This window comes from Chrysemys picta, chromosome 4, assembly GCF_011386835.1.
Source record: "Chrysemys picta bellii isolate R12L10 chromosome 4, ASM1138683v2, whole genome shotgun sequence".
NCBI lineage: Eukaryota > Metazoa > Chordata > Testudines > Emydidae > Chrysemys > Chrysemys picta.
Genome location: NC_088794.1, coordinates 14299020 through 14314279, shown reverse-complemented (window position 1 = coordinate 14314279; position 15260 = coordinate 14299020). Strand labels below are relative to the sequence as shown.

General features: G+C 40.3%; 1 protein-coding gene across 6 annotated transcripts in view; it reads right to left on the bottom strand.

Annotated features, from left to right (window-relative positions):
* ST7L (suppression of tumorigenicity 7 like) overlaps positions 1–15260 on the bottom strand; it is a 59639-nt gene that overhangs the window by 44030 nt on the left and 349 nt on the right. For 5 of the 6 annotated variants that reach the window (XM_065591443.1, XM_065591448.1, XM_065591444.1 and 2 more), the window contains exons 2-8: positions 10094–10176; positions 8220–8382; positions 7480–7534; positions 6588–6703; positions 3336–3414; positions 2057–2211; positions 1200–1297 (exon numbers count right to left, since the gene is read on the bottom strand). In XM_065591443.1, the coding sequence (XP_065447515.1) occupies positions 1200–1297; positions 2057–2211; positions 3336–3414; positions 6588–6703; positions 7480–7534; positions 8220–8382; positions 10094–10176 (749 nt within the window). Of the gene's footprint in view, positions 1–1199; positions 1298–2056; positions 2212–3335; positions 3415–6587; positions 6704–7479; positions 7535–8219; positions 8383–10093; positions 10177–11121; positions 11188–15260 lie in introns of those variants that run through there. The other variant, XM_065591449.1, reaches the window with a different exon arrangement.

The window sequence follows — 15260 nt, the reverse complement described above, 5'->3', positions numbered from 1 at the left end:
TAATTTAGCCAAATAAGATTTGTCTGGTATTCATGCTTCAAATTATGCAAGGTCACAAAAGCCCAAAGAAATCAGGCCCTCAACCAGTTCTTCTGTGGAAATCCAGAAAAAAAAGTTGATAAATAACCCATCTTAGGCCTTGTAATTCTTCCTGCCAATGCAATAGACACACTTACTTATATTCAATCTGTTAACCAAAGCAAGTATCCATAAATTGCTCCAAAATACAATATCAGAATTTTATTCATTTTCCAGTGTTGTTTAGGTCACTGTTTTACATCCTTAATAAATTATCAGCTCTGAGCTGCTAAACCAAACCAGATGATAAATCTAATCACATTGTTCAATAAATTCAGCAAGGCATTCAGATAAAATAGAGTACATAAATATTCAATGCAATGGTTTCAAGAACTTAATGGCTGATGTTCCTTTTCATCCTTTACTTCTTCCCATCTCTCTCTGCCCCCTGCCACCGAAAAGACCACCACAATTTTCTCTACATTTATCTGCTCAGTACACTTGTTTCCCAGGTGTTCACACAATGTGCTCCCATGACTTGGCTAGCTGCACAAAGTGGTCGGTTTGATCTATAATACATGCCTGTGTAAAAATAATGTCGCATCCACCTTGGGCAAGTGAAAGAAATAAAGTGCCATCAGGGGCGGCTCTAGCTTTTTTGCTGCCCCAAGCACGGAAGGCAGGCAGCCTTCGGCGGCTTGCCTGCGGGAGGTCCACCAGTCCCGCGGCTTCGGCGTACCCGCCACCGAATTGCCACCGAATCCACGGGACCAGCGGACCTCCCGCAGGCATGCCGCCGAAGGCTGCCTGACTGCCGCCCTCACAGGGATCGGCAGGGTGCCCCCCGTGGCTTGCCGCCCCAGGCACGCGCTTGGAGCGCTGGTGCCTGGAGCCGCCGCTGAGTGCCATAGTACGAAGCATAGAGTATAGCTACTTTAACAAGTTAATCATCAAGCCAAACATAAGGAGAAATGGAAGGTAAAACTCTAAACACGTTAGCCATATTATGTACATATATACTTGACAGATATCAAAAACTAAAATTTTCTTGAAAACATTCGTATCTCACTATGAAACTCAGTCACAACCTAATTGTTCCATCACCTCCACTGTGCTTTTAAGCTAATAACTCTATTGTCCAAATTATACAAGTTGTTTACATTTTATTTAAAATGACTTACATCTCTCATAATTTTTACTGCTTCTTTTATTCTTCCAAGTTTTCTTGCACACATGGCTAGTCTCCTTTTCACGTAAACCAATACATTGGTGTCTCTTCCTGAGTAAAAATATAAAACAATTAATCTCCATTCTAAAAACTCACTTTCAATCTTTATTTTGTTAAGATTCATGTTAAGATATGCTTAGTTGTAGAAAGGGAGTAATAAAAAAGGATTGCGGGATGTGTTGTGGACATCTCTCTAGTAGAGTGCCTAAAATGGCATGAGATGACATTATTCCCCAAGAAAGAATGCACAACACCCTTTCCCTAATCAGCAGCAGAGAGAAGTAAGAGTATGGAATAATCACCTATGCTTCCCAGACAAAATTCTGGCAGTGGTCCACCAAGAAAAAGACCAAACCCAGCAATTCATTTCAGCTAGGTTCCCAGTCATCATATGGCAAGAACTTTTGAGTTTCTGTCCATCTGTTGGGTGGGATAAAATCAGTGACCAATGGTGAACTGCACCATTAACGCTTACTAATCCTTCTATTATTCCCCACCACCAGAGTATCCTATCAAGACATTAAGATACACTGCCACGTATATGCACAGGCCCAACAAGGCAGAGTGACGTATGCTACTGTGATGACTACAAGCTCTATCTGCTTTTTTATAGATTTACTCATATGCAGACCATATAAAATTCATACAGCATATTATGCTAAAGTGGAATTACAGAATAAGTATTAACAATGATGCTCTTTATCAGGGTTTGGTGTTTCAACTGCTACCCTAAAAACAATCATACTTCTTTCATTTTGCTTTTGTGCTCAAACAGAAAAATCTGTAACTATTCAGTGCAAAGGTGCTTACTAAGCTGCGCTTCATGTTGGGAGTTTTGGGGATGGCAGTGCTGAGATTTTCTGTAAACTGTTTCGCCTGCTTTTAGTGCCTGCTTAAAATACTTCTCAGCATCTATAATAGTTGTTGCTTCTTCCTCAGCTAGGAGAACATATGCAGTGGCACAACTGTAATGGAAACAAAAAAAGAAAGCCACAGACTACTCAGATGGAAGTCAGTTGTAAGGATTTTTTGCACAAGAAAGTAATGGCATCAAAGGTATCTATGGGTTTTGTCCTGTATGTAGTACTTGAAAGTTTATGAAAACCCATTACTAATGAATAAAAATGAAGCATGCAAGAATCCTTATCAAACACCCTGTGAAATATATGGTACCTAGCAGAGTATTCACTGGACTGCAGTCAAGTGACAAGTGCTAGGAAAACAGAAGCCTTTACAGCAGGGGTAGGCAACCTATGGCACAGGTGCCGAAGGCGGGAAGCGAGCTGATTTTCAGTGGCACTCACACTGCCCGGGTCCTGGCCACCAGTCTGAGGGGCTCTGCATTTTAATTTAATTTTAAATGAAGCTTCTTAAACATTTTGAAACCTTATTAACTTTACATACGACAATAGTTTAGTTATATATTATAGACCTCTAGAAAGAGACCTACTAAAAACATTAAAATGTATTACTGGCACGTGAAACCTTAAATTAGAGTGAATAAATGAAGACTCGGCACAGCACTTCTGAAAGGTTACCGACCCCTGCTTTACAGTTTTAAGAACTTAAGGCAAATGTTCCAAATGGAAAAATAAGTTGGTTGCAGCAAGAAAAAATATTTTCTCAAAACCAATGAAAAGGTAGTGTGACAATGATGAAAATGGTCCCTTGTGGCCATGAAATCTATAAGTCTGATTACAACAACACTGCATACAATATTATTGGGGGTCAGTAATGACATTGCAATAACAAGACTCCATATGGAGATTTACTTTGTTTCACCTCAAAATAAGGTTTTTCTCCTTCTGTACGTTATTTCTACTGACCCACAGATAGAAATGGCACAAATCAAACTAACGTTCTCTTTTTAAAATTAAAAAATAGGCAGGCCAAAAGCTATCTTTTAATCAAACCAGAGCTAAGTGATGCAATGTACTCTGATAGCCACATGGAAAACCCTCACACTATTTGAAGACATTCCTCCTTGCTAATTCTAAATTCAAACAAAAAGTGACACTGTGTCCTGGGTAAAGCGCTTTGTTTTTTATGCCAGAACTTAAATTTATGTTTATGTTAATTTCAGACTTACTCATTATTTAATTCTAAAGCTTGATATGCTGCTTTGATTCGGGCTTGAGGGTTTCTCTCTCGCCAGGCCTTCTGCATAACTGTGGGAAAAATGTTTTAAAACAGATCATGAATAGAAATGCTTATGTATGAAATATATAGTTAACCATCCACAAAAACTAGAGCTTTTTAAGAAGTAACACTGAGGTAATTTATACATCAGCTTCACTTGACCAACAATCATTTGTACTCTGAGCTTGACTCTATTCTTCCCTCAGACCCACACAGCAAAAGGAGATTTAAATTCTGAGGAAAGTTTCTTCCACCACCAACTGATGACACTTGTGACACATCTCATTAGATTACAAATTCCACTTAAAATGGGAATATCTACAAGGAGATTATTCATTGTTCATTTAAAACCTCATTTGATATGCAAATCACATAGTTCCTGTGCACATACAGACTGGTGTACAATTCCTCGATTGGTGCACACTGTTTTTTGTGTGCATTGACAGTTGCCCTGGCACAGACCTGCATGAAATCCTAATTTTTGTTTTTTATTGACAATACTTTTATTTTAAGGAAAGACATGATAAAACAAATTATTGTTGTTCTGGTGCAGTTTTGTTGTGTTAAAGCTGTTATTTAATAAATTATAAATGGTTAAGCAATTCCTTTTAAAGTTGGGGTTAGAAAGCAAGAGCAAATTCGACTGGCATAACATGTTACAGCCGATTCAAAATATACTATTACTGTTTATCATCTTGTTGAAAGGTGCTACGAAGCAGCTAAAAATACACAAAGATCAGAACATGCTCTTTATTTAAACTATGTTTGAATCTAGGAGGTTTGTCTGAATTATAATTTTCTGCAAAAGAATTACAGCAAGAGGAGGAGTGGGAAGAGAACCAATTCAACAAAGCACATCTCTGGACAATATCAGCCCCCATTATGAAAAATTTAAGAACCCAAATTTAAGAGCCCACTTTAACCAAAAGAAGGGCAATGTTCTTACCACTACCATTTCCTAGGCAGAATTAGAGTCTTCACACCCAACAACATTTCTGAAAAGACTCCAAAACTGTTGGTTCATGGAACGGAATATCTGGCCTCGCTCAAGTTTGATAAGAAAAACTGGAGAATCTATACATGTTTCTTTTGGAACAAAAACTGCAACTGTCCAGTAAGAATAATGTGGAAAATATTTGAGTTTTCCTTTGGAAACAAAATATTAGTCTTGGCTTAAAAGACGAGACAATATACTCCATTTGTGCAACAAAAATACATTCCTCATATCAAACATGTCACCAGCTAGCTGACAGCTAACACTTCCTGAACTTGACAAATTGATAAGAGTTAGCACCTCATCTGACAATAGCCAGGTAGGGCATACTAACTGTACAAAAATGTTGTAACATTACAACACACTTAAAGAGACATGCCTGTTCATTAGTTATGGCCCCAACTGTGAACTTCTTTAAAGACATTAAACTAGTGGAGAACACAGTCCAGGTTTTAAAAATATATAATTAGAAAAAACAACAACCCTGTAACAGCTAGTTTATGCATCATCATAAAATATTTGGTTTTCTATATGCACTGCGAACCTCACAGCGAGCAGAGACAGCACAAGATCTCCCTTTTCACCAAACTGTGCAGCACTGTTTACCTCCATGAAGATGTAAATGTAATCAAAGGGAAAGTCCTGTGGGCTAGTTTAATAAGAAACTGATTGAAGACAAACAAGGAAAGATGTTATTTTCAAACTTCTGAAATGTATTACAAACAACGGAGTAAACAAAAACAAGAGTCTCTCACCATATCCCTTAACAAATGTAATTCTGTAATCTATACTAAAATACCAAGTTGCAACCATAGATCTATTATATGGCAAGAGGTTTAGTCCTGTATTGTGGATGCCAAACCATCTTGAGCTGAAAACTCATCAGATCTCAAGCTAAGCAGGGTTGGCCACAGCCTGTTCAATGGGAGAACTCCAAGGAATATCTAGGTCAGAGGTTCTCAAACAGTGGTCCGTGAGCTCCAGTCAGGTGGTTCATGGATAGTCCCTGCTAAGGTGCATGCCTGGGCAGAATGAAGAAGAGAGAATGAAGGGCCACCCACCTAATTAGTGGAGCCAGGCCTGCCAGGACCCTGGAGAAGACGCAAATGTAAGGTGAGGTGGTGGCCTTGGGGGGAATAGGGGGTAGGTGGGAGGGGGCAGTGGGTCAGAAGAGGGGGGTGGGGGGAATTTGGGATGTGCAGGGATGTGGCGGCCAGAAAAAGAGGTGACTTTCCCCCGTTCCAGGGCTGCGGCTGCTGGGGAGAGACAGCCCTCCTTCCCAGCCTCAGCTCTGTGGCTGCTGTGGTGGGGAAGAGACCTCCCTACTTTCCAGCCCCAGCTCGGGTGCTGCCGTGGCAGGGGAGAGAGGGCACATCAATTGCATTAGAAAGGTAAGGTTACTGATATTAAAATGTAAGTTGTGTGCTTTTATCTGTAGAACAAAAAAAATGTTAATTATTATTAAGGTTTTTTAATATAGTGCTTTTATCCAAAGTGCTTTACAATAGTTAGCTAATGGTACAAACAACATTAAGTGGTCCACTGAGACCCTCAGCAATTTTCAAGTAGTCTGTGAAAAAAGGTTGAGAACCACTGATCTAGGTGATGCAGGAAGCAGGGTTACCGCTCTTCTTTCTGAGTCAGTATTGAACTAATGACCAACCACAGTACTGAGGGCAGAATACTGCTGAGGGGACCATTTTTCAGGAGACCAAACTATGATACTAAGCATGTCGTAGAGTCTAAAGCACCTTTTGCAAAAACAGGAACATTTTCACAATTTACTATTTCATATACGCAACACACTGTGTTTAGTGTGTCTTTCATCCAAGGATCTGAGTGTTTAGGCAAACATGAAGCCTCATCATACTCCTGTAAATTACATTGGCATTATTCCCAATTTACAGATGAGTGAACTGAGCCACAAGACGGGAAGTAGCTTGCTCAGAGTTACAAAGTGAGTCAATGGCAGAGTTTAGGAATCGCTGTAAACCTCTAGACTGCACTCCCTATAGAACTCAGAAGTGTATCTATCACTAAACATATTTTGTACTCCCTACATTGCAGAATTATGCAGTTATTACTTTATAGGTTTCTGCTCAGTAGTTGGGATCGCCTTATGGTGAATATTTCCAATATACTTTAGATATTCCAACTGTTCCATCTTTCCCACATACACCCTTGTTTTCATGCAGAAATAGCTAGTACCTGTATCTGAAGGCCGAAGAGAGTCTGTGTCACACGTGAAAAAGGTTTGATGATCCTGAGCAGACAAATTCATGTCGTAGTATGTAAGCGGTTCCTTCCCAGTCACCCACGTGTACCTTTAGCAAAAGACAAGAAAAGTCTCAAAACCTGTGTTGTAACAGCTGGTACAGTGGGATGTCTGATGTCTTCAGAAACTGAGGTTAGCACTGAAGGGTCATTTGTTATGTGCATTTTCTAATCATAAGATTGCAACACCAGTGTTCTGTACAGGTTGCCAGAGGGCTTCCTGGTGAAAGGCAATGCATGATTTTTTAACCTAAAAGCCAGAATGGCTTGGCAACTGCCTGTTTGAGAAATGCTTTTATCCCTTTGCAACAGGGTCACAGTTCTGGACAACGACAATGCTCGAGCTGAAACCACCACTCTATAAAGGGGAGTGTGGTTCCACTAGGGCGTTCTATATGACAGAATCTCTTCGGAACTCATTCCTCGAGCTTTGGAATGAAATAGCCCAAATCTGACAGCTTTCAGGGCACGCTGCAAAGCTCAGATCTTTTCGAGTTTGCAGATATTTTAGAATTTTGGAGAAAGAGGGTTGTGATGAGCACTGGAACGGCTGTTTCTTTGCTTTGGGAAACCACAGAGTTTACTTTGTTTGCACAAATATTTGTATTTCTAATATGGGATGAAGGCACCTAGAGCACTGGACAGATTTTTTTAAGGGTAGGACTGGTATAAATCCCAACAATTACCCATGATACTCTTTGGATCTCACCATTATTTCCAAGAAGTGCAAGGATGAGAGCTCTGGAAACAAGTTAAAAGGTCTGTGCAGGCTCTAAGTTCATTTCCACAGCTGCTTGTTACATTGAAAATAAAATGAAATTAATACCTGCTATATTCTGCTCCTCTGAAAAGATTAAGAGGGTTTCTCCATACTTTGCACTCTGCAAAAAGAAAGAGCACTACTTCAAGTTTGAATCAAGTTCCAAAACTAATCCCTTGTCTTTACACAGCTACAGCCCTTTCTGTAAAATCCACATAACTTCAATTCATTCCCTGATCACTTTCTGCTGGACATGACTTGTGCAAAGCCAGAGTTTTCCAGCATTCCTGTCATACAAAAGCACTTGGAAGAAGGGTTAAACATTGCACGAGAATAACCAGAGCAATGCTCAAACTGTATAATTTTGGAGCCTGCAAACTGTAAAATTTTGGTGTCTGCAAAAGCCTGGTATTACTGGGACAATTCAGTGGTGTGTTTCAGTCTATTTTTTGCATTCAAGCTGTGTATTAATCTCTTGACTTAAACTCTTATTTCTAATAATTATGTAACATACTAGGCAATACATAGGTTCTTTCTTTCAGCAGTTCTAACAAATGCAACGATATTCACAAAGCAATTCCGGATTTTACTTCACTGATTACCATCATCATTTCGCTTTACTTCTGCTACTCTCTCGTGCTGATGGTCCCAAATGAGAGAACATCTTTCTCTGATTGTTACTATAGGCCCTAACGGGACGTCAAGACCGTTCTAAGACAGAAATCCAACTAGTTTGAACAAATCTTTCTGGGTTTAGGGGTGACACTTAACATGTCTCTGCAAAGCCAAAAGTTAGAAGCAATTACCTGACAAACTCTGCCTGTTTGTCTCGTTTTCTCCATTGTTGGCTGAAAAACCTGGCACCGGAGGACTATTCTCTACTCCTCCAATGAGTGGCCTCAAATGGCTCACAGACACCTGCTCAATGAAAGAGGTGCCATATTTTTGGAAGTACCACCATTCGAATATCTGCAATGGGAACAAGAGAAAAATTGCACCCAAATGTTTCACTAGACAACAATTTACCAGTATTCACAACAGACATGAAACAAAAAAGTGAGCCATGTGGACATCCCTTTGCAACTGATTACAGACACTATTTATCTATATAAAATATTGTTAATTTTTGTATCTCCTTCCACTAAACAAGAGAGACATGGGTCTCCCCAAACAATGTGGGAAGAAAAAACATTAAGAAATTTATCAGATTTTAGCCAAATAATGGATTAACATCCACAAAAGTATGCTAACTTCTGAAGCAATTTTAACAAATAAGGTGTCTGGATCCTGCAACCCTTACTTTAGCACATAGTCAAGGGGACTTTCCCCTGGAAGTAAGGACTACATGACTGGGCCTAGCTTTGGGTTTCATTCGTCCAAATTCACCTTTTTTGCCCATTTGGTATCACCTGCAATATGCTTTGTTGATAGCATGTGAGAGTCCAGGGAGGAAAGTCATTTATGAGATGTTTAAGGTCAAGAGTGGTTTTTTTTCTTCTTCTTTCCTCCTGTAGGCCTTATGAGACATTTATATATCATGATCTCCAGGAGTTACAGTAGAGGACCACCCTAGACCAATTCATCTGGGTATTTCCATCAGCATGAAGAGATAAGTCACATTCAAATACACGGCATTCCTATTGTGAAATGTTGCAATAACTCATCCATTTTAAATGTCAACAAAAAATCCACTTTTTTCTTTAAAGCGGGGATTTTTCTGTATCTTAACTATGTAAAATGACTAGGGCAAACAACATCATCCATTTCCTTCTTAAACAGCTCTTCCCAAATCCCCTATTCAGAACTCACAATCCACATTTTTCCTGCAGCTATGGTAAACAAATTGCTTCCTTCACATAAAAAAAGATTTTTCTTTTAGCTTTAGCCACACAAAATGTCTGCTAAACACAGCTTCAGCATATTCTGGTAACTGTGTGTGATATCTGACAGTGAAAGAATGTTCCAAAAGGCCCTTATCCTGCAACCAGATCTGCCCACACAGATCTGATTGCAGGATCAGAGCCTGAAATCTCAGATGGCTAAAGACCTATCAGAGTTCAGCAAGAATAATTTCTTTTATAGCCCAAACCCTCTCCCCCACCAGCCTCTCTTTAGATGTAACTTTTTAGTGAACTTAGTGCTGGTGAAACATCCAGAATGGCTTTCACCCTCCAAGGCAATCAATTTGTCCAAAGAACATGTGCAATGTTGCAGCAGCGCAAGCCTTCTCTGCGCACACCACCAGTCCCTCACCCATGACTTGAAGGGACCGCTTCCAATGGTGAGAGAGGTGGTCAGTCTTCATGGTCTGGCTGCTGAGACTGCCAATGAGAGAATGCCAGTTGTGGCAGTGGCTTTGTGATACAAACTATCCATTGGGAAAGGGACTGAATTTTTCCTCTTTAAAACACAGGAAATTATATGCAATATTGAAGGTTGAGATTCAATTAGCACAGGATTCAGGAAATTCAGAGTTAAGGTTGTTGTGGGAATCATACCTATGCCCTCTTCAGGTAACAATGGATAGAGTCCTGTGTATCAGAAACTACCGAGGAGTCTTAGTTTCTTTTACAGTATAAGGACACCACCTAGAGACTGGTTAGAGAACAGGAGGGTTTCTTGCATCCTCACTTTAACAAGAGACATGCAAAAGCTCTAGTGAGAAGAGGAATCTACTTACAAATATCAGTCCAGATATAAGAGATGAAGTCCCTGTAAGTGCAACGTAGAATTTTGGAGTCAAAGTGCTTAAGAACACAGTCACTGTTAAGAGGGAAGAACAGCACAGTCAATAGGCAGAACTAGAAAATTCCAAACAATATGTTTGAAAGCAACATAAACAACCATATATAGCACACTACACATACACACAACAAAACTGCTTAGGTTTTGCAAGGGCCTTGGTAATGTCACAGATGGAAGAGTACAGCAAGCAGAAAGATGAGACTTAAAAGAAGATACTGTATCAAACATGGCTAGTCTTTGCAATCAGAATGACTCTATACAAATCCTTTGAAAAGACATCTAAATTGTAATGCTCTTGTAAAGGATCTTAACAGTTGCATGGTTACTGAATGAATAAGTAATTTTGACAGACCATATGCTTTATATTAATTTAAAAGTGAGCTATATTATTTTGATACAAGTTTCTATTAAGTCTTAGCAAGTAAACTGATCAGAAGTTCTGTTTTAAAAAGGCACATATGTTCTATCCTAAACTACCTTAGCCACACAGAATCAATAATCAATCAACAATAAATAGGTGCTGCTATTTCCCAGATATTAAAAAAGGCACAGCAAAACAAAGAGTGCATCAAAAGTTATTATGTTCAAATACATTGCACCGTGTAGATTTACACAGACTTCCATTCCTTGCTATTTATAGAACAGAAGAAACCTCCTAATGTTACCACCCTGAGTGAATCTCACATTTCCAGGTAAGAAAGGCATGTTTGGTCTGCGTTGTTCTACTAATCTACTGCACGGAAGCAGTAACAGAGAAAACTAGAATCATATAGCACCACCAACTGGAGTATTACATAACAGAGATAGCCTCTGTTTCCAATGTCCAATATCTCTGCAGGCTGAGGATATGCTGAGTTTAATACTGCAGGTTGAAAATGGACTTCTGATAAAACCTAAAAACCTAATTTAAACAGTGGCCAACAGCTAAATGGAAAAACAGACACAAGAAACATCCAGTTTTACCTTTGAAAAGAAACTAGTACACATGCAGGAAGAGTGACAAGCGTTATGCTGGAATCACAGCAAGGGTTGCAAGCAGAAAATGAACTCTCTTTTAGATGAGGATGCTATTAAAGTAACAGTGTAATTTCTCTAACTATAATAAAATCCTGAATTCAGCTTCACACCAAAATGTTGAAATGCTAATTCCTAAGTAAACATGCTCCTGGGGAGAGAAGAATTCATTTGCTGGATTTTTAAATAGATCAACAGACAGAAAAGCAGCAATACGATCATCAGTGTATTTAAAAGGGCAGGCAAGAACATATTTAACTTTCACTGGAAAGTCACAAGCCAGAATCAGAGCGCATAACGTCAAAACTTTTTTTGCACAAATAATCTGTCTTTTACAGCTGTGGAGAGAGACACTAAATATACATGCATCCGAAGAAGTGGGCTGTAGTCCACGAAAGCTTATGCTCTAATAAATTTGTTAGTCTCTAAGGTGCCACAAGTCCTCCTGTTCTTCTTTTTGCGGATACTAAATATACTGACTACCTAGCTGTTGGCTAAAGAAAACTGAGGCAATCATCAATTGCAGACTTCTCTGGAAGAATTAATTTTAAGGAGCAGGCGCACCACCTTCATAGCATAAACCTATTTAACCAGCCACTGACCCTCAGTAAAGGAGAGATGGAAGAAAGAAACATCTGATGACAGCAAGTCTGTAGCCTATGTAGTTCAGCAATAAATGTCATGGTCTAGTGTTCCTTCAGTTTTTAAATGATACTTGTGACCACTGCAGTTTCACCAAATCTTTACCTATTTCTAGATCTTTAACTAGAAAACCATATTGTTCTCAGAAATGTGACAAAAGGACCGCTTTGAACACTAGACCAAATTTGTGTGAAACTCCCACAGCTCAGAGAATCTTACAGACTCAAGAAAAACATCAATTTTCATCTAGTCTTCTCGCCCACATGCAATAAAGCAGACTAAAGAACCCCTTTGTGGGACCAGCTGGGATGTAGTGTTGAGTTATTCCAGAGGATGCCCAACCACAGGTGACATTCCAAACTGAGCTGAAATGATGGATATAAGGTAACCAGTACCTTCAAACTGACTGTGGCACAACCAAAGAACATGACCTAACAGTCACCAGCCACCATTCCAATACAAGAACATTTTTGTTACCAAATGGTGATGCACCATCTCCCAAATAACTCAAAACCAGGGCCAGAAGGGACATTTCCAGTTGCATCAAACAAAACATACAATATTGACAAACTGCAGAGGAAATTTTAATTCCTGAACATCTCTATGATTTGTTAAGTGAATTTCAAAGCACTGAGCTTGAGATGCTATCAAGTATTCCATAGCCTATGATTACCTAAGGCCCAGTAAAATCCTTCTAATTGACATAGTTCATAGGAAATAAACATGCCAATTAAACCATCAACCCAACTCTCCCCAGGCCAAGAGGAAACCATGGCAGTGGTAGATATTCATTTTTATTTCTTGAACTGCTTTTTACATAAGCATTGTACAAAGTATTAGAACATTTTCAAAATCTATGTTAAGGTAAATGTGTCTTGTCTGATAGCCACAAATAAGAGCCAGAAAGCAGTCTGCAGTGGAGGGACACAAAAACCTTGTCTACGCTAACAAGAGTTACCCACTGTTAATAAACGATTTATGCAACAACTGCAGTTGAAACAGCACTGAACACAACTTAACTGCAAGTTCAACCAAGAACAAACTACATGGAGGACAATTTTGGAAACTGAAATTGGGAATTTTTGTTAGGCAGGGCAGAAATTGGAAGTTAGTACCAGAAAGCTATAATTCATAATGATTAATGTTATGAGACTGCAGATATTAACAAAAGGGTGAGTGACTTCATCAAATGAATATCTGTTCCTTAGCCAGGGTCCCAATCGTGCCTTGTGCAATTTATTAAGGGGCTCATCAGGGAATGGCCAAGGCTTGTTGAGTTTGTTCCCAAAATTAAGGCTGACAGTAATAATTAATATCTTGTAAACAGATAGCTTCAATCCAGCCAAGAATTTCCAAGTATTTTACAAGTGTTATACAGCACTTGAAATATTTATAAGACATCAATTGTCTAGGAAGGAGCTAATACAAAAAGATGAGCCTTGTACCACACCCAACAAGAGGTGTTAGGACACCAACCCCATTCCAGCAGCTGGAGAGCATGCAGAGCTTCTTTCCAAGTGCTCATACGCTCAGGAGGTTCCATCTTTGGTATCAGCCTCTGGCTAATAATTAACTAATAAAACTGAAGAGTGAAGCCTTTTCCCATTTTCCCCTGGCTCCTGGAAGACAAGAGAGCTTTCTCCCTTATTTCCACAGCTAATTGCAGCATCCTCTGTAAGATGCTGTCCAGAACCCTATGGGCTGAAATGAAACTCAGACTGGGTCAATTTCACCCAGTTTGGACATCAACTTGAAATGCTTTCATCTGAAGGGGGGGGGAAATTGTGAAAGCAGTTACAATTCCTCCACCTGCCCGAGTCTCCCTGAAAATTGTCATTTTATAGTCACATATTCCAACCTTAAAAAAAAAAAATCTTCCATGCTGATGTATGAAAGATCCACACAAAGAAAACTGTACACAAAAAGCTGCCAAATGCACAAAGTAAACACACTAGAAAACAAGAGGAAAAGCATTGTTTCTTCTAGACTCTTTCAATTCTGGACATGTTAAATGTTACTTGAAACAATAATGGATAGGCCCTACCAAATTCATGGACATGAAAAACGAGTCACAGACCGTGAAAGCTGGTCTTTTACGTGCTTTTACCCTCTACTATACAGATTTCATGGAGTAGACCAGCATGTCTCAAACTGGGGTTCCTGACCCAAAAGGGAGCTGCAGGGGGGTTTGCAAAGTTATTGTAGGGAGGTTGTGGTATTGCCACCCTTGCTTCTGCACTGCTGCAGGTAGCAGTGCTGCCTTCGGTGGCCGGAGAGCGGTGGCTGTTGGCCGGGCGCCCAGCTCTGAAGGCAGCGCCCTGCCAGCAGCAGTGCAGAAGTAAGGGTGGCACAACCCTCCCTACAATAACCTTGTGACCTTCCCCCCCCACACACTCCTTTTTGGGTCAGGACCCCTACAATTACAACACTGTGAAATTTCAGAATTAAATAGCTGAAATCATGAAGTTTACGATTTAAAAATCCTATGACTGTGAAATTGACCAAAATGGAGGGTGAATTTGGTAGGGCCCTAGTAACAGGTAAAGACATTTTTAAACAGAAGGGTTGGTGTCCTCGAAAGTATCATGCCCAACCCAACATACAGAGCACAGGAAACTAGCAGTGTTTTTGTTTCCAGTAGTGCCCACATGTAATTAACAACCAGGCCTAAAACCCTGAAGAACTGATGGTCTATCCTGTGCTTTAGTGATAGGACTATCCAGAAAAGCAAGGGTAGCTTCCTGCTCCATTTTTCTGGGCTGCACTTGACAGTCTGCTGCAGCTGGTGCTGCACTTGACAGTCTGCTGCAGCTGGTTTCTTACAATGAACACCAACAAAACAAAGAACAAATCCCAATTATTTATAGATTTTGACAAGATTAGAAGAAAAGAATATTTCTTCCCCACCCACCCTGTTTGTTTACTGTGTGCATATGACAGTTTTGTAAATGCTACAATCAGTGTCACTACTTGGGGGTGGGTGGGGGGGAAGGATCTTTCACATATCAACAAGGGGGGGGGGGGGTAAAAAACCATCAATGTGACTGTAAAACCATGGCAACTATCAGGGAGCCTCAGCAGTCAGGTTCAGGAGGAGCAAACCGAGAGGAATTTGGGGCTGACACGACTTGAAAACTTACAGTACTTTTATTTGGAATTAATGACATTTCTCATGACGGGTGGCGCCTCAGAAACCTCCGCTGGGCCCATAGGAGATTGGACAAAGGGGTCAGAAACCAAAAGCAACTACCTACAGGTAATATCCCTCCTGCCTACCCCACCCCAGGGAGCCCATCCCCCATCCCGGGGGAACCCTCGCCCCCCCAAACGTGTTCCCCCAGACGCGCCCCCCCAGTCCGGGGGAACCCTCGCCCCTCCCCCCCAACGTGTTCCCCCAGCCCAGCCCCCTCACACACCCGCCCCCCCCCCAGCCCGGGGGAACCCTT